The following is a 19248-nucleotide window of genomic DNA, read 5'->3' as shown; positions in this document are numbered from 1 at the left end:
ACGCGAATGGCTGCATGGCCCGGCCCATTACATACGAGAGGTGGTGTGCGTCACATACCAGTTGCCCTGTAATTGACAAATATCAAAAACAATGCAGGAGGCTTATATGGGAGCATCGTCAAGGAGATCAAAGCTACCTCGACACAGCTCACGGCATTTCCTTTCATCTTTGAGGGACGTGAAACAAATATTGAGGCTCACGGCCCTGCTAAGCACACATTAGGCCTTTCTTTAGTCCTCGATCCTCCCTACCTACATAAAATTGTAAAGGCAAATAGGAATAGTTTCTCAAAAAAAAGGAGGACTGGAACATGTCAGTCAGCTAGGCTCAGCTCAGCTAGGAACATGTCAGTCAGCTAGGCCCATATACAGCAGGCCAGCATTTCAGAGGGCCTCCACACGGGCTCTGGACCAATTTGTGCGACAACAGCTTCTCTAAATCATCGCCTAGAAAAAAAAAAGCTCCTCTGAATCAGAAGAGTGAGGAAGAAATCGTGGGGGCAAGAGCAAAGGATGAGAGGAGGCAGCAGCAGCGCCGCTCGACGGCGCACGCCTGGCCCCGCAACCGTCGGCTCGCCGGTGAACTCGGACACCGCCATTCGGCCGCCACCCACGCCATGGTGGCAGCTCAACTTCCTTAAGAGCGGATTGATCTACGCTTCCGGTTTCCTTTCAACAGGTTGCTTTCGATTTCTCTCGCTTCTTTCCGATCTATTTCAATCTCATTAGCTGAAACAAGTGGTGCGCGGATTAAATTTGAGGAATGCAAGTTAGGGACTCTTTTAAGGCCAATGTCTGTCAGCAGACTAGCAAGATCTTTAAGCAGGTACGAGCTCAACTGCTTTAAGCCGAGCGCTAGCAGGGGCGATTCCAATTCTTTTCAACAGCTTTGTTTCAATGTTAACTCAATAAGTGATTCGTAGATTGATTTTTTTCTCTTTTGTGCTGGTTGATTTTTCTCAGGTTAACTTTTAAGGTTTCAGTTATGGTTTTGCGGTCGTTTTCTCCTAGTATGATTCATCCAATTTTGTCAAGTTGAGTTAATCTACTAGTTTTCCTTCGCCCCGCAAGAAAATTACCTGCTTATTCTGCAGGGTGGGGATGGCAGTTTAAATGATGGTCATACAATTTGGTAGGTTTGTTTAACTGTTCATGATAAAAATTCAGTGGCTCCTCTTCTTTATACACATGAATGTGCGGTTCACCTACAATTTAGTAATGCTGCCATAAGGACTGTTCACCTTTGAGTAAGCAAAATGAGTTTTTATCTCCCAAATAGTAGGACGCAGCAACGTGTGCTGTTTTCCATTACAGGCTGACGGCCTATCTTTTGTCTAGCGCATTACAGGCATGTCCTCACTGAGAACTGAAATAGTGAACTGAAGGTTGTCGCTGCCATAGCATACATCTCACACCGTGGTGAGCTTCTTTGTGCCTACAAAATCAGCGCATGGTGTTTTTTTTCCACTGAAAAGAATAAGAGAGGGGATTTGGTACCGTGCCCGGGGGCATGACACCCACCAAGATGTCACCAATGGATGTACATCGTGATGAGGTAAGTATCCACGCCAAAATGGTCGTCAAGTTTAGACACTGTCAGTGCATCTGATGAAATGACAGTTAAGAAGTGGCCCTGATAATATTTATTTTTTCCACACAAAAAAAGAGTTAATTAAGAAGTGTGAAATGATTTAGGGCTCCTTTCGACACAAAGAAATTTCTGTAGACTGAAAACTGTAGTCGAACTTGGTCTTTCCTTGATTAGTACGCTATGCTCTGTTTATCAATGTCAGGCTAGTTGAATACTCCACTAGATTCAGATAAATTAAGTGTTAGCGGCAAAGAACCAAGAGTTGGTACTCAGTCAACGACTGTCAAGTCTGTTTGATGGAGAGAAAAATATGTGGTGATGCTTCAGCAACAACGACCAACCCGACAGTTGGTTCTCGGTCAAGTCTGTATGATAGGAAGAAATACATGGTGATCGTCCATCAACAAAGATCTAAGAGTTAGGCATATCTGTGGTGATGGCTCGTCAACAATGGTCCATTAGGAATTAGTCAAGTACTCCCTTCATCCAAAAATACTTGTCGTAAAAATGGATATACATGGATTTATGTAGAACTAAAATACATCTAGATACATCCATTTCTCGAACAAGTATTTTCGGACGGAGGGAGTAAGTCTGTGTGCTAAAACAGCAAAAATTGCAACCATATACAAGGATGGCGTGCATGCATGGAATCGATCCAATTTTAGTGAGTGGAGCACTGACATTTTGTATTGTAAAACATTTTACTATTGAGCTGGAAGGTTGACTTAGCTAACCAGAAGAGACGTCAACTTCCAAGCTCAGTATTCATTCCTGAGGATAGCAGCCCCACTAGTCCCAAATTGATCCCTTATTTTTTAACCAGGAAGCGTGACTTTGATAACCAACAATGATTGAGAACCATGACTTTGCTAACCAACAATGACCGAGGAGGCAGGGGCAGAGCATAGAAAAAGTTTGCAGAGACATCAACTGTTCAACTCATTCCCGAGGATACAACCCCCCCAATCCCACAAATGGAGATTTTCATTTCTGCTTTGATGGGTGAACTCATATCAAGATCCGTGAGTTCCATCATCAACAAATACTCCAAGCCACCGGCGGAGGCTGTTGAGGCTGGCTTAGAGAGGATTCTACTCAGGGGGCAGGTCATCGTCGACGAGGCCATGGGGCGGCACATCACAAACCATGGAATGCTCCAGCAGCTTAGCATGCTGAGGTATGCCATGTACCAAGGCTACTATGTGCTCGACACCTTCAGATGCCAAGCGTACCAAGAAGAGGAGAATATTCATTATGCACAACGGCTCTGCGTCTCCAGCAGCAACAGAAAAAGAACATCACAAGGGCTTGAAGAGGCCCTCGACGGTTTGAGATCCATGATTCTTGATGCCAGCGAGATGGTCAGGTTCCTGACAACATATCCTCGCCTGCATCTCCGCCAGAGGGAGACAGAAGTGGTGATCAACTTCCTGTTGTGCACAGAAATACAATCTTGTACTGGTTGCTTTGATGTCCTCCCTATTGTTGGTCCAGACAGTGTTGGAAAGAGCACTCTTGTCGCTCATGTCTGTGAAGATGAAAGAGTACGTCACCATTTCTCACAGATTGTTTCTTTCAGGCATGATAATTTCAGAATTCAAGATATAGCCACTTTGGAAGGCAGATGTGCACTGACACATGAGAATAAGGGGAGATTGCTGATTGTTGTCGACATAGTTGGGGATCTTGACGAAGATCTGTGGGAAATCATGTGCTCCATTTGCCGACAAAGCACTACAAGTGGTAGCAAAATCATCATCACAAGCCGATCTGACAAGATCACAAAGCTTGGAACAACACACACTTTAGTGCTGAAGCATCTCTCTCATGAGGCATTCTGGTATTTTTTCAAGGTGGTTACGTTTGGAAGCACGGATCCCAAGATGCACCCGAGGCTTGTCTGTTTGGCAATGGAGATAGCAGAATCTCTGAATGATAATCTTGTTGATGCAAACATGACCGCAAGTGTATTGAGAGCTAATTTTAACATCAATTTCTGGTGCAAGGTTCTGGCATTCCGAAGAGGGTACATACAAAATCAGCTCTGTAAGTTTGGTGAGCATCCGCATGAACTTCTGAGTGAGAATAGACCTGTGTATTTTCAACCAATGGGCACAACTACTGAAGATATTCTTGTTCTTGATACTAATCAGACATGCTCTTCCGAAGAGGAAGTTCCCAAGATAATGGCCATAGATGTTCTGTACGGAACCGCTAGGCCTCAAGGGGGAACATTTAAGGTCCTTGCATGAAAATCTCTGATACCACCCTACCATTGCTACATCCAAACTTATGAGATTCGAGAGCTGCAAGCTAGAGCGGTGAAGAGGAAGCGCCCTCTGATGAATGGTATTAGACGTGCTTAGTTTTGTTAATGTAAGTCTTGTAAACTCTTGTGTCACTAATTTTTGCTATGTTGTATTACTGAAAAAACAAGGTACGATATGGAGACATACATTTCCTTTCGTATGCCCGTTAACCAAGTTTGTCCGAAAATGTTGTACGGAACCATGGTTCGGCCGAACCTACGCTCGACACCATTGATTTCTAGACACTATTCATGAGGATCCATGCATGGTGAATTAAAAAATGCAGTTGACATGCATGTCTATTCATGAGGATCCATGCATGGTTGATTAAAAAATGCAGTTGGCATGCATGTCACACATCCACATGTAGTACGATGTTAAATCGTATGGCATAGACCATATGTTCGTTAATGATTGTATGATCCAGTGGTCTTTTTTCTTCCGCTTAAAAGAATAATTGTATGATCCAGTGGGTTTTCGTTTATTGATTTTTGGATTCTCATTATTAAGTCCTACTACTCTCACTTGGTAAGGTCACATTGCAATTAATTTGACAGTGTGCTCTGAAGAACCACAACTCATGGTTATACAGCGAAGTATGGCTAGATTATGTATGTGATGATCATCGACCCAAGTTACAAATGACATGGCCTCGTTGCCTTTCGCTATTATAAGAACTTTACACTGAATACATAACACTACGATGCCATCCTATGACGCTCATGAAAAAATGGTTGTGTGCATCATAATGATTCTCAAGTCTGAACCTCATTTTCGAATGAAAAGTTACCAATGATATTTAGTCATTCTGTGTCAGTTTTGATAAGGCCGCGGGGGTAAAACTCAAGATGGATGGTGGCTTCTCTATGAATGCCACAGTCAGCCAGGGTCCATGGATCCTGTAGGCATTTGCCACCGTACACTAACCCACAGTCAGCCATTGGCTTCCCCTTCATCTGGATCTTACTCCTCACGGCAGCAACCGTGTCGGAGCTTGCCATGTCAAGGGTGATGGTCTCGCCTGTGAAGATCTTGACAAAGATCTGCATCTTTTCCACCGATGGCGAACATGTTCTTCTTTTCGAAGGTGGCAGCGGTTGTGCTTCCTGCTCAAACCTCTCCTTGAACGCATCTGACAGCACAGTCTCTGAATTGATCACCGCTCGTAGTAGCGCAACAGCCTGCAAGTGTTTGATCCACACAAGAAACTTATAAAACCTAAAGCCATCAACTGCCATGACTCATTTCTAAGAAGAAGAAAAATGAATGCCAAGGCATGTATATATAGATAACTTGCCTCTCGTTTGCTGACAGAGATGTCCATCTCCACTACATTATCCCGGTTTCTCTTGCACCAGTGTTTCAGCACCGACACGGCCGGAGCTTGATGTATACTAAGCTCGTCGGCTACCACATAGGTGTGATCGTCTACAAACACCGGATCGAACAAATGGCATGACCTTTTATCCTTTGCGGGGGAGCACTGCCGCTTCCCGGTCCGGCAGAGATGATACCACTCCGCAATTGCTTGATCCGACCAATTGGCGCCGTGCGTCTTCAACGGAGCAATATTAGGATCCAGCAGCGTGCTCTTGTCACCGAAGCAGGGTCCCGTCAGGAGCCAGACGTGTTGAGACCGTCGGCACTACTGTAAAGATTGTTGAAGCCGTGGAACCGGTGAGACGTGCCGGCCAGGTTCTTGAGGATGCACCCCATGGGGTAGGTCAGGAAACTGAGGAGCAGGTCCACGAAGTCATGCTTGCACTCAGCGTACATGACCTTTCTGTCCTCCTTGTCGAAGAAAAGCTTGATGCTCATCTGCGGATCGGGGGTTTGGTTGGTTTCTTGACGCCGAGGACTGTGAATTGTGAGCACTGATGTGCCCATCAAAGCATCGGTTCTTTTCGCGAGAAACACATCGGTGAATATGGTGGTGGACGAGACACATGCCTTGAGCAAGCAAACCACCTGAAATTTATAGCATCATAATATCAGTATGAATTCAGGCCAAAGAAATGTAGACATGTAGTTCACCTGACCTGGGTCCATCCGACGTCCACCTCCACCTCGTAGGCGTCTTTGATCCTGTCTCCGTAGAGACCCTGAAGAAAAGACAAGACCGTGCTAGTCGCCGCCGGCTTGATCACCAGATCGTCGCTGATGACGAACCTCTCTTTCCACTTGGAGAAGACCTCTGTGCGTGTTGTTTGGTCGTACACATGCGCCAGCCTAGCCATGACCTCCCGGCACCTGCAACCACACTGCTGGAGGTGCTGTCCCTGTGGAGTCGGATGCTTTTCCTTGAACGGAGTGCACCCTGGGCATGGTGCGCTACTGTACCTGCGAGCATAGAAATTCCTCATGGATATGCATGACTTGCACATTGTCAGCAAGATTTGGAGAGATCTTGCGATCTGATCAAATTCCTAATTAAGATACGGACCCAAATTCATCGGCGTGTGTAGGCCTGAGAAGCGTGCCGTGGCAGGCCTCGCCCTTCAACAGTTTAGCGTCCCCCAGGTGCCGGACGCTGGCGGAGAGGTTTGTCAGGCAGCCCGGCGAGGACGCGCCCGCGGCGAGCTGGACGGCGGAGATCGGGAGCGTCAGGAAGGCGAGGAGGACGTCGACGAAGTCGGAGCCGGTGTCGGCGAACAGCACGCGGTTGCACGACCTGTCCACCACGAGCTTGATCTTGATGGCGGCCATAGCCGAGCCGACTGAGGTTTGGGTTTGGGTTTGGGTAGGAGCGAGCGATGACACGTGCGGCGACCTTGCGCAGATTTATGTTGAAGGAAGGCCGAGATGGAAAGGAACTCGGGACGGGCCTCGAGGAGGGTTGCAGCGGGGAGGCAGGCAATCGCCTAGGCGCCGTAAATTGCGGCCCATTCAAAATATACATATAAGTGCTAATAAAATAAGTAAAAAAGTTCGTGTGTTACAAAAGTACTAGTAAAATGCCCGTGCGTTGCTACGGGCCATAATGCGGGTAAATGAATCAAATAGATTATTAAATGACATAAATAAGTGATGAAAGTGAACAAAATCATGGCTTGCATTCTTCATTTCAGATTGGTCAGCAATATGATCCATCCACCAATAAGACTTGATTCATGCACAAGCTTTTGCATCACATTTGTAGAGCAATCAAGGTTTTAGCAACTTCATAATTGAATAATTATATGATATCTCAATGTTATAAATTCTCCTTCACCTGAAGGTCCACGGGAATGGTGAGCACGGTCTCCATTTTGAGAATTTTTTTGTGGAACAGGGAATGCAGTAGGGTCACGAGGGCTTCGCTGCATGGGGACATTGACTTTGTTGGTTTCATGTTGACAAATGAAGTGTGAACCTTAATTCAATGGAAGTCACTGGCTTTTCAATGCGCGGTGATTGGCTTTGTTCATGACCAGGAGTATAGTACATTTCTAATGCTTCCTAGGCAAGTATTTAGTTGGTTTAGCAAATTCAAATGAATGTCAAAAAAAAATTGAGACATGCTTTATAGCCAATAGTAAACGTGTACGTGCCAACATAAATAAATAAAAGTAATTGTGTGTGGCAATGCACATATGAACTAACGCACAAAAGTTTGGAGTATATACTAAGTATGCTGCTTGAAACTCAAGCTAACATTAATATATATGTTCATGAAAGTAAACATCTCTTGTGAAAATGTGTTTGCTTCACCCGAGGAATTGCAAACCAATACAAAAGGTGTACTTATCTGCTAACGGAAAATAGTTTCCACTTCTCTTAAAAAAAGCAAGTCATGAAATAACAATAACAACGAACTACAAAAGTTCATATTTCTAACTTCTAATGGGGCAAAGAACCATCTCAGCAAAAGTTTTGACCATGCAATTAAATGAAACTTTTTTTCATAATAATGCAAATAGTGAACATACCCAGAAAAATATCTCCAATTTTTTCTTTCGGATGCATACAACAGTTTGTTTCAAATAATACTAATTTACATAGAGCCCGATGGCAGCAATACCAGGAATATAAATTGTTCGATGGCAGAAATCCAGGAGACCAAAGAATCGACGAGGGATATAGAAATATCTAGCCTATACATACATACCAGCCATCCGGCTGCACTTTTGGTTTAACATCGCCCAACTCCACTCCGAGTTGCTCCAAAGTCTTCTCTAACTCGAGCAAACATACCCAGGCAGGTTCAATCACTCTCATGCCCCTCATGTTAGGCAATAACAGTGAAGAATGGCCTTGTAATGCCATCAATGGAGGTTACCCCTAATGATTCATCTATAATGGCTGTCACAGTAAGCAAAAGAATAGGAATTAAACGCTTCCTGTAAAAACCTAGCTAGATCCTACAACATTGCAGGAAGGTGGAATCAAGTTCCGTAGTGTAGCACTTGATGGCACACCATCATGCATATTTTCAGTAATCCAGACTGAAGTTGGGCTGTCGGGAACACCGTTGAGGAGAATGTTGAAAGTGGACGTCAGCAACAATGTCGTCATCCACTCTCGAAACCTTGGGGGAACCCCCTCCTTTTGAACAAGTCAAGCAGGTATTCCCATTTAACTGAATCAAAAGCCTTCTTGATGTCCAACTTAAGCAGAAGCGATGGCGTGTTGGTTCGTTGGAGATGGTGAGCATAGTTGCGTACATACATGAAGTTGTCATGAATGCATGCTTCAGGGTGACCCGTTATCGCCCCTTATTTTTGTCCTTGCGATTGACCCCCTTCAGCAGATTTTGGACGTGGCTACGGCCAATGGTAGCCTGCACAAATTACGTGGTTGCGGGGCTTGTCTTCGCGCCTCCTTGTGTGCGGATGATGCAGCGTTTTTAAAGCCTATTAAGGAGGACATGGACATGCTTGCCTCCATCCTCCGGAGCTTTGGCAATGTCACCGGTCAAGTTACAAATATCCATAAGAGCTCGTTGGCCCCTATCAGATGCTCCAATGTCGATCTGGACATGATTTTGGGTGACTTCCTGGCTGTCCGAGCTCAATTCCCATTGAAGTACCTCGGCCTTCCTCTTTCTATTCACCGGTTGTGGGCTGTGGACGTCCAGAATTTGCTTGATAAGATTGCCAGAAAAATCATGCCCGTTCGGGGGAAGTTCCTTACGATGGCTGGCAGAAGAACTTGGGTAAAGTCGGTTGTCACTTCGCTGGCCATCCACCACCTCACTTCGCTTGTCGTACCCAAAGGAACAATGTTTTCCATTGGCAAGTTGCAACAAGCTTTCCTTTGGGGTGGCATAGATAAGGTTTCCGGTGGAAATGTAAGATCAGATGAGCCAACGTTTGCAAGCCTAAGGATTTGGGCCGGGGCCAACATTTGCAAGCCTAAGGATTTGGGCGGGTTGGGCATCCTGGACATGGAAAATTTCGCGCGTGCATTGCGTCTCCAGTGATCTTGGCAGGCTTGGAAGGACCCGAGCTGAGCTTGGGTTGATTTAGGGCACCTGTGCGATGAGGAAGACATGGCGCTCTTTTATGAGTGCACCACCATCACCATTTTCAATGGAAAGAGGACCCCCTTTTGGCACTCCCCGTGGCTTGGGGGGCATAAGCCAAAAGACATCGCCCCCTCCATTTTCACAATTCCCAAGCACAAGAATGTCACTGTCCATATGGCTCTCACTACCTGGAGAAACTTCCACAACGTGGAGTGGTGGCACCACACGGTGGGCGTCAATGCCAACGTGAGAAAGGGCCTTGCATCCCTCGTCATGATAAGTCTCTCGAGGGATTTGCTACAAGCGGAATGCGCGGGTGTTTAGAAATGTGTCATCCTTGCCAAATGTAATCACATCTAAGATTAAGACCGATGTTGGGTTATGGGGGTTGGCGGGGGCTAAGCGTCTATGTTCTTTAATGCCACAGAAGTAGGCTTATTTTTGGGGTCGTCCTTTGACGGCTGGCTATGTATTTCCAAACTCTTCTTAATTCATGAGATGAGGCAAATCTTTTGCCTCCGCTTCAAAAAATTGACTGAAGTAGATATCAAGTACTTGAGGCATCAAAAAAAATAAGCAATGCATGAAAAAAATCCAATAAGATCTATAAGCAAGTTGTTTTTAATCTATGTTGAATAAGTGAAATATAAGAGTAACAAACTCTCATAACTACGGATATATTTTAGTAAAATGAAGATGTGAAATATAAGAGTAATAAACTCTAATAACTACGGAGATATTTTAGTTAATTTACATATTTCTAAAGCAAAAGTGTTGCCAATTAATTAAATTACAAGTGATGATACAAAGTAAACAGGATTCCATGCATACAATAGCAAAATATGCCTTCATTAAAAATAGTATCTTAACAGGACAGTCTTAACTGTTTGTGTTGCACAACCTTGTGGTTTTCCCATGTCTCCGACAGCCTTTACGCACAACTTTGACCTTGTTTATCACAGTTCATGACGAATCTCCTGCTAAGGTAGAGATCATAGAAACCTTTATTGCACTTTCCAGTTTCTGGCCCAAAGAAAACATACGACTTAACACATCCAAAAGCCCACAATAGTTTGCACACTTCAAACCTGAAGCAAGACTAACCGGTTTATCCACTCATTTTCTTCCCATTCATCATTGCCTATTAATATTATGCAAGCAATAACATTAGGAATAGCAAAGCCAATGGAGTACTAACTGACACTATTCCTAAATATTCCCTCCGAACTAATGCAGTCAAAATAATTTCAGAAGTTGCTAAATCGAAGATACTTATTTTGCGATGAAGGGAATAGATGATCAGGCCATCCTAGAACTAATGCAGTCAAAATTCTGAAATTTGGATAACTAATAAACACAATCAGTTTGATTCTGGCTCAAATATATGGTACAGGTATATTTTTATAGTATCAAGTTAACATCGACAGGAAAAGAGTACTGATATATTTTTACAGTACCTAGTTCACACCGATTAAAAAAAGTACTAATCAACAGGTAGGTGAGTTCACTCCGTTCAATCATTTATAGGAAGTCCTCATTGCTGATGTCCATCTAGATCATCTTGTCTTCCTTGTCCTGCTCGTCCCTCAACGTCTTTTACTTTTACAGAATCTTCTACACTCTAGGGAGAGACTTTATTCCTACATCCAGGGTGTTAGGCTTGGCAGTATCTTGCTATAACTTTAGCGGTCCAAAACATATCTTACTAAACCGCCGTGCAGCAATGAGGAGATCAGCACTGACACAAAAAAACTTATAGCCAAGCAATAGTACAAAAGTCATCCCCTAACGATACGTCAATAGAATTCTGTTGCCAACCCGTAAATACGAACCAACTGTGGTTGTCCAATGTGGTCGCATCGACCCATGTCCTGGAAAGGATGCTCAAATGTCGGACTTCAACAACGGAGCGACTATGCCATCTAATTTAGGCATTTCTATTTAATCTCAAAAAATCATTTATGATCTGAACCTTTCAAATTAGTTAATTCAACGTCCAGGTCGGCGAAATGCAGTTCCTCTAAAAAAAATTGAATGAGTGACTGTAGGTACAGTAGTGTGACCGTAAGTATGGGCGATGAAACTACATGTTACCGTCCATAATCATGTTCTTGGGCTCTGCTTTGCCATGTGCATACCAAGGTGCCTGAAACCCCAAACTTATTATCTCCCAAATAATTACCAACCAAACAGGAAGACGACGAAGGATTCCAATAGCTAAATTAATGTACAAGCAAGCACTAATAGCAATACTTCAACACGAGAAATTGGAGATTAAAAAGAGGAGTCATAATATGTAGTATCATTTACCTTAGACTGAAGCTTGGTTAAGAAGAGTGCAGTCACCAATTAAGCTTGGTTCCTGATAGCAGCTAGAAATCGGTCGCACATCACACTTTTTTTTAACATCACTCCACTATGGCACTCCTTCAAAGAATTATTATGTCTGGACCACAACGCCAGCGAAACCCATCCTGCCCAGCAACCGTGAGATGAAGTGAGTAGTTAAAGTAAAGATAAATCAAGGAATGAGAGCATATGCCGACATCTGTGCTCTGTAGCGAGGCCAGTCTCCATCGTAGAGGTCGCGCACTCTGTGGAGCCCGTTACCACGTCAAGCACTTAGCATGTGGTGTCGTTGGCCTGTCCGGGCGTCCTACGAATGTCGACTCAACGTAGGAAAAAACAGACCACTAAACCCACGATACATGGGCAGCAAAGAACACATCAAGATCAAGCAAAAAACAATAAGATCATATCACGATGAGGAGAGCCTGTGCCGCTACCTTGTCAGGTTATATGTCAATGATGGAACCGATTCCTCATCGGCGTCGGAGAATCGATGGCCACCATGTCTCGGAGCCGGTGAAGGCTCCTGGCGTAGCAGCAGAGGAGGACACGCCTGATCTCCTTGGCTACAAGGCGGTGAAGCAAGAGGAAATAGTTGTCGCCCCTGGCGGCGGAGGTGGGTTTCACGTGGCCTCCGGCCACGACGCCTGTGACAACACACAAAACAATCAAGAAGAGGAATAACTACCAGCATTGATAGGAAAAGGACACGAAGGATCGACGCAAACCGAACGAGTTATTGCAAAATAGAGGAGGACGAGAACAGATTTCTTTCTTGACTGGACTATCAAATATCGTAGATGCATTTTCCTGTGTGTGAGGGTCGTGATCAGTGGAAGTGTGTTAACCGATATGAATTCGGCAATGGCAGATGCTCTGAACTCGCTGTCAGCACAATGAATGGTACATTTATATCGAATTCATAGGCCAAAATCATCTTAATATACATAGAAAGGCTGCTGGAAGCTGAACCAAGTTAGTGATGAAAATACCTTATACGTTCAACTTCTCCTCCTCTTTCTTCAGCAAGACAAGACTGTTAGCTTTGTTAATCTTGATTCACATGTATCTGCATATTAGTTTGCTTGTCCATGCATATAGGTAGTTGTATCAGGTGGAGCCTCGGAGAACATGCAGGAGGTGAGATGCGAGGAGCCGTGAGATATGGCGCATGGCGAGATGCCGAACGGTGGCGAGAGGCTGCTGTGTATGCATGTCCGAGGTTGCTAGCTGCTGTTGCATGAGTGGCCGTGTCGTGTGGTTCCTAGAGTGATTCTAGGAGAAGATCAGGTCATTAGTTAGTGGTGTGAGTGGGTGCGTGCATGCAGTTAGTGGGCGAGTGTGTGGCCCGGCTGCGTGGGCGTGAGTCTACTTAAGCACTTGTACGCATATTTGCTTTGAGAAAAGTATACAGAGAAGAGAAAAGGGTCGGCTGTGTGATATAGCGGCCACCAAATATCTGGGTTCTTTTGTTCTTGCGTGAGCTTTGAGAGGAAGCTAGACGAAGAAGAAGAGGAGCTGGCGACCAGCTCCAACAAAGACTACAGAGGTGCACTTGGCTTCAGGGTCAATGTGGAAAAGCTTAGCTACATCAGGACTTGTAGTATGCTAGAAGTTGAATGTGTCTTCCAGCCTTGAAGCAGCAGCAAGCTCATTACTTCGAGCACCCTACAACATTTGACATGATTTATTGACCACAACACTACAGTCTGCAATATCTAAACTCCAGGCACTGCTACTCTTAGTGAAGGTACACATATGAGTATATGACTGCTTTCCTTTGTAGTTAGTAGCCATGATTGGTGGTTGGAATATTAATTAAGCTGGCCATATGATATTACTGCTACTCTTAGTCATCTTTCAAACACAACAAACTTGACATGCATATATACAGAGAAGATAATGCTAAGTAATGAATGGAAGAAAAATAATAACATAGTTGAGACACTTATTTTGCGATGGAGGAAGTAGAAAGTAGGATGACACCAGAGCTCAGCGTTAAAAGATAGCTTGAATAAATAAGATGGGTATCTATATATGAGTGGAGTTATACCTAAATTCCTTGTTCTGTCCAAGCAAGATGAGCACATCATCAAATTGGTACACTATGCAACATATATCATCAGTAGTGCAAGTGGCAAACTTTGCATTTGATTGTCAGGAAATCCCTCTGCGAGAAGAAACATCTTGTTGTAAAGAAGTACAAGATATGGATTGCATCAATGAATTAAGTCCCCCAAAAAATTAAATAATGCATGCTCTGTTGGTGTTAACATAGATTTGTCTACATTGCTTAGTTTGTGTGATGCAGTTTAATATACCCACAAAATAAGTTGAATTGTTCATAATTGGTGCCATTAAATCACAATGTGAGCCAAACTTAGGACTGAGAAGGGATTAGGAAGAGAGGGGCTATTACATGAATCTGCTACCTGCTGGCGGTGGGGGTGTATGAGGTGAAATGGCTTCTTGCAGGGGGAGAGAATCAAAATAAGATTTTTAATGTAACGAAATGAGATGTCCTATTCTTCTTCTTTGGAACTGATTACGCACTACATTGTCTCCTTGAACATAGCTAAATACCAAATTATCGGCTGAAGTTATTTTCCATTTCACCTATTTGTTCTGTAGGGAGAGACTGCTCGGTGCTCAAGTGGTCTGAGGTCACGTAAATCAGTGCTATGATCTCTCTGCTTAGATAAGTCATGATGAATCCAAAGCTACAAGCAGAAGACAACAATTCTTAAAATGCTCTGACTTGTTATGTTTTCCTAAATGTGGTGACTTAGCATCTCCTTTTCAGTTTCCTGTGCCAAGACCTGAAGAAAAAATGCAGAGTGTGGGGGCTGACCTTGCTGCTGCAGGCTAGCGTAGATCGAGGAGGCAGTGGCTGCGGGAATATGTTTTCATCATGAACTCTTCAAACTGAACTATATGTTCCCTAAAAACCAAAGGATTGGAAGCTTAAACTCGTATTTTCTGGACCTTTTTCAGAAAGATGGCAATAATTTTGTTGCTCTTTTAAATTAAGTTAAATTACTTCATTGTGTGATGCTAGTTAAATATGTTATATCCAGTGCAGTGAAAACTTATTGTACTGGCATATCATAACAAAGCTTAACCAACCTTATTTTAGAACCCCTATATGCAGCACCGACGCAGGTCAGAAGAATTTAAAACAAGGTAGCAAGTGTTAAACAGGAACAGAATATACCTGTGGGGTTCCTTCCGAGTGGTTCCACTTCTCGACAAGGCTAATTATCCTGCAGTTGGTTGAAAGAGCGATTCTCAACTCTGGGATTTCAGTACTAACAGAACCTCAAAATCAGGGCTGCCAAAAAACTACCAGTGTGACTTATCATTCATGTAGAAGATGGGAGGACTCGTGTCCAAACATACAGCATGAAACTGGTTGCTATCTGCACCAGTTAACCTGGCAAAGGATTCAAAATCACGATTCTTGATGGCCTCTTCCATTTTCAATATGCGACCTGGCACTACAGTCTGGAATACAAGAAAAAGTAGTGCAGTGCAGAGTGAGAGCAAGAAACAGTAAGCTGCAGCTAAAGAGATAAATGGCCAAAAGACTTGATTAAAACATTGAAACAACAAAACTTGAGGGTCCACACAAGAGGAGGGATATATTTTGTTTCCTCGATGATTCGTAAAAAAAATTGTACTATATGTGCCAAAAACAAGTTAAAGATGAAAATGCAATCACCTGGGCCCTGTACTGCAAGAGGGGGCTTGTTTCAACAGTGTCCCGCATCCCACTGGTGCCACTGGTTTCCTTCTGCTTTGAACTGACCTACAACATAATATAAGAGAAAGATGTTGGGATAAAAATGGTAAAACGGTGTCACTATATAGTTAAGGATTGGTGTTAATGGACCCATGACTCGATGAGCAATATCTGTTATACAACAGAGATCACATTGACATACCACTGCTATGATTATAACAAGATCAGACCAATGCGATTCGTCAACAAGCTGTACTGCCATACTGTCACTTCCATCATCATTCTACAAGTATAGGGTCAAACTCAATCGTTTTACAATAGAAAAACATGCATTTTAACCAATTCAATTTCTCCGCCTTAACCAAGAGATCACTTACTTTTCCCATACACCATTTCACAAGCCCACTGTATATACTGCGGCATGCGCTTCCAGACCCCTGCCTGCATTGAAATTTGTCAGCCCGAGAGAAGTATAACTAAAGAGAGGACATAAATATACAGAGCAAGATGAAGTAAAATTGTTGCTATATCATCAAGCAAACATCACGAACAGGATAGTGCACAAACAGAGTGTTGCTACATAATGTATCAGTACAGAGTACAGACCTTGCTATTGAAGAAAGTTCTTCATAATCTTCATTCGCGTTCATTAGCTTTCCGAGGGTGAAAACTACAAACGGTGTTCAAATTACTAATTTGTGCTGTGATATTGGTATGAAAGCAAGACCATGTTTAGCTTCTCCCGTGTCTTCTCATGGAGACCCAGACCACCGGCGCGATGGCGAGGACCATGAGATTTGGCGGAGGGGATTCACGCAGCGGCGAGAGAGGATTCGTGTAGTGGCGAGGAGTGCGGCATCCGGATCGGACGTAGAGGAACTAATTTGAGACTGAAATTCAAAATCAGTAGAAATCAAGGATTCCGACTCCTTTTCCATTTGCCAACACAAACAATCTAAAAAAATTAACATGAAAAAAATGCAAAGAGGATAAATAGGGCACCTTCTGTGCGAAAATTTGAAGGATTAACGGATTGTGTGCCAGCCACAAACATACACGCAAATGAGCCGCCTTGGCCTTGATTTTCTATGCGCTAAACATAGGGAGCAACGTCTCCATGGCCTTCCTTGTTGTGCACAAGCAGAGATGAGTCGGGCCTGCACACAACAGCACGCACGCACACATCAAATCGAGAAGAAGAAGAAGAAGAAGAAGAAGAGAAGGGGATGCACTCACGCATCAAATGCTCTTCTGGAGGGGATCCTGCTGGCTTGACCTGCAGTTGGAAGGAGGGGCTAGGGTTTCAGGAGGCGGTTGCGGTCGGACGCGGCGGCTAGGTCCTCTGCTGCTCGCTGCAGGCAACCATGGTGGCGGCGCGAAACGGGGCTCCTCTGCAGCGACCGGAGAGGAGACGAGATGGGGGAGGAAGAACGCGAGCGCGGGCTACGTCGTCGCCGTCGAGGCCATGGACCAGAGGGTGATCTGCGGCGCCACCGCCAGATCGGTCATCATGGCCGCGGGCGAGGGAGGCGACGGTGACGTCTTGAGTAGGAGGATGAGGGCGAGGGCGTGAGGAGGAGGTCAGAACGACGCTGGCTGGCTTCTCCCGGCGAGGTCCGGGAGGCGCCCGGGCGAGGCCAGCGAGGAACATGCAGCGGCAGCTGAGGAGGAGGGGCTAGGAACCCTAGCCAGGGTGAGGGAGTCGTGGGTGGGTGGCGATGGATTGTGGGAGCGGGCTGCCTGTGAGCGCATCGACCGTGGGGAGGTAAAAAAACCAGACGAAAAATAACCAACGAAAATAAAACGGAGGTGGGAGGATGACGAAAAAAACCAGCGAAAATAAACCGCGCAGACTGTTCACCAACTGCGCCATTAGGAGTAGAGATATTCACAAAAGAAATATTTAAAAATGTTCACATATCGAGTCCGTCCCTAGGGTGACGGTTGGTCTCGGTCTCGCGACCCTGGAGGCGATCTAGGGTTTTCCCCGCCGCCATCCGAGTCCTCGTCGCCATCTACGTGTCGGGCGCCTTTCCCCTTCCCTGGCGTTCTCCGGCCGATCCCATCCACTAGAATCCTTTCGTGTGATCTAGGGCACGCGATCGTACACCACCTTGGTTCCCTAGTTGATGTCCTGGTTGGAGGAGTTGGGGGCAGTATGGAGCGAGTGGAGGGGCTGTTGCAGAATCTGCAGTTGTCGGACAGGGAGAAGAAGGGCGTCAAGATTGGGTGGGGTGGATCTGGCAAAGTTGGTCTGGTGGAACCCCAAGCATTAGCGAAACTTTTGTCTGAGAAGCCGGTGTTCGTGGAAGCGATGGCGAAAACCCTAGGCAAGATCTGGTGCCCAATCAAAGGTCTGGACTGTAAGGAGGTGGGCGAGAATATCTTCCTGTTCACCTTTGGGAAGGAATCTGGGAAGCGGATGGCCTTGGATAACGGACCCTGGGAGTTTGGCAATGACCTCTTGGTGGTGGAAGATTTCGTGCCGAGGAAGAGAATTGAAGATTATACCTTCGAAACCATTCCAATCTGGGTGAGAGTATTGCATCTACCTCTGGGCATGATGTGTAGAGGGGTGGGGGAGGCTATTGGCAAGGAGATTGGAGAAGTCATTGGGTGGAGGCCAGAGCGGATGGGAGGGCAGTAGGGAGATTCCTGCGTGTGAAGATCAGGATTGGGATCAAGCATCCACTTATGAGGGGTGTGACTGTGGAGAAAGAGGAAGAGGGTAGCGATCAGGCAAATCGGGGTGGTGATCACACTAGGGAGGATGAGGAAGACAACCGGTGCCTCTTTGAGTATGAGTACCTGCCTGAATTTTGCTATGTGTGTGGAATCATTGGGCACGATGAGAAGGCGTGTAAGACGAAGCTGAAGACGGGGGAGAAACGCCAGTTTGGACCATGGCTGAGGGCATTCATGCTGCGGCGTAACCCTGGTGGGGCTCGAGGCAAATGGGGGGAAGGCGGGGCATACAGGAGTGGGCGTAGCTCGGGCAATAGAAGCAATAGAAGCTCGGGCAATCGATCCTCATCAGGCAGTGATGCACCTTCTTGGCGCAAGAAAAACAGGAGTTGGGGTGAACTGTGTTGGAAATATGCCCTAGAGGCAATAATAAAAGTATTATTATATTTCATTGTTCATGATAATTGTCTTTTATTCATGCTATAACTGTATTATCCGGAAATCGTAATACACGTGTGAATACATAGACCTCAATATGTCCCTAGTGAGCCTCTAGTTGACTAGCTCGTTGTGATCAACAGATAGTCATGATTTCCTGGCTATGGACATTGGATGTCGTTGATAACGGGATCACATCATTAGGAGAATGATGTGATGGACAAGACCCAATCCTAAGCATAGCACAAAGGTCGTTTAGTTCGTTTGCTAGAGCTTTGCCAATGTCAAGTATCTCTTCCTTAGACCATGAGATCGTGTAACTCCCGGATACCGTAGGAGTGCCTTGGGTGTATCAAACGTCACAACGTAACTGGGTGACTATAAAGGTGCATTACAGGTATCTCCGAAAGTAGCTGTTGGGTTGACACGGATCGAGACTGGGATTTGTCACTCCGTATGACGGAGAGGTATCTCTGGGCCCACTCGGTAATGCATCATCATAATGAGCTCAGGTGACCAAAGTGTTGGCCACGAGATCATGCATTACGGTACGAGTAAAGTGACTTGCCGGTAACGAGACTGAACAAGGTATTGGGATACCGACGATCGAGTCTCGGGCAAGTAACGTACCGATTGACAAAGAGAATTGTATACATGGTTTGATCGAATCCTCGACATCGTGGTT

The 19248-nt window shown here is 45.0% G+C and overlaps 2 protein-coding genes and 1 long non-coding RNA gene across 3 annotated transcripts; all 3 read right to left on the bottom strand.

Moving 5' to 3' along the window:
• Positions 1-5418: 5418 nt before the first annotated feature.
• On the bottom strand, positions 5419-6609 carry LOC119292978. Its single transcript, XM_037571606.1, has 3 exons — positions 6347-6609; positions 5943-6243; positions 5419-5871 (listed from the first exon to the last, which is right to left on the bottom strand). The coding sequence occupies exons 1-3, from the start codon at positions 6607-6609 to the stop codon at positions 5518-5520; spliced, it is 918 nt and encodes a 305-aa protein (XP_037427503.1). The 3' UTR covers positions 5419-5517.
• A 7935-nt stretch (positions 6610-14544) lies between these two features.
• Positions 14545-15500, bottom strand: LOC119292064 (diphosphomevalonate decarboxylase MVD2, peroxisomal-like). The gene is made up of 4 exons (XM_037570894.1): positions 15420-15500; positions 15045-15202; positions 14913-14961; positions 14545-14639 (listed from the first exon to the last, which is right to left on the bottom strand). The coding sequence occupies exons 1-4, from the start codon at positions 15465-15467 to the stop codon at positions 14619-14621; spliced, it is 276 nt and encodes a 91-aa protein (XP_037426791.1). The 5' UTR covers positions 15468-15500; the 3' UTR covers positions 14545-14618.
• Positions 15501-15640: 140 nt separating this feature from the next.
• On the bottom strand, positions 15641-17030 carry LOC119292065. The gene is made up of 5 exons (XR_005142841.1): positions 16677-17030; positions 16443-16597; positions 16047-16330; positions 15818-15881; positions 15641-15723 (listed from the first exon to the last, which is right to left on the bottom strand). It is a non-coding gene; the product is annotated as an uncharacterized LOC119292065 (long non-coding RNA).
• Positions 17031-19248: the final 2218 nt, after the last annotated feature.

This window comes from Triticum dicoccoides, chromosome 4B, assembly GCF_002162155.2.
Source record: "Triticum dicoccoides isolate Atlit2015 ecotype Zavitan chromosome 4B, WEW_v2.0, whole genome shotgun sequence".
NCBI classification, from domain to species: domain Eukaryota; kingdom Viridiplantae; phylum Streptophyta; class Magnoliopsida; order Poales; family Poaceae; genus Triticum; species Triticum dicoccoides.
This window is presented reverse-complemented; position numbering and strand designations above follow the sequence as displayed.

Coding starts and splice junctions, on each gene's coding strand:
- LOC119292978 (XM_037571606.1), bottom strand. CDS start 6,609: ATGGCCGCCATCAAGATCAAGCTCGTGGTGGACAGGTCGTGCAACCGC. Junction 6,244..6,346: donor ACACACGCCGATGAATTTGG/GTCCGTATCTTA, acceptor CTATGCTCGCAG/GTACAGTAGCGCACCATGCC. Junction 5,872..5,942: donor TGGACGTCGGATGGACCCAG/GTCAGGTGAACT, acceptor TATAAATTTCAG/GTGGTTTGCTTGCTCAAGGC.
- LOC119292064 (XM_037570894.1), bottom strand. CDS start 15,467: ATGCGGGACACTGTTGAAACAAGCCCCCTCTTGCAGTACAGGGCCCAG. Junction 15,203..15,419: donor TCTTGCAGTACAGGGCCCAG/GTGATTGCATTT, acceptor CTTGTATTCCAG/ACTGTAGTGCCAGGTCGCAT. Junction 14,962..15,044: donor ATGAATGATAAGTCACACTG/GTAGTTTTTTGG, acceptor AACCAACTGCAG/GATAATTAGCCTTGTCGAGA.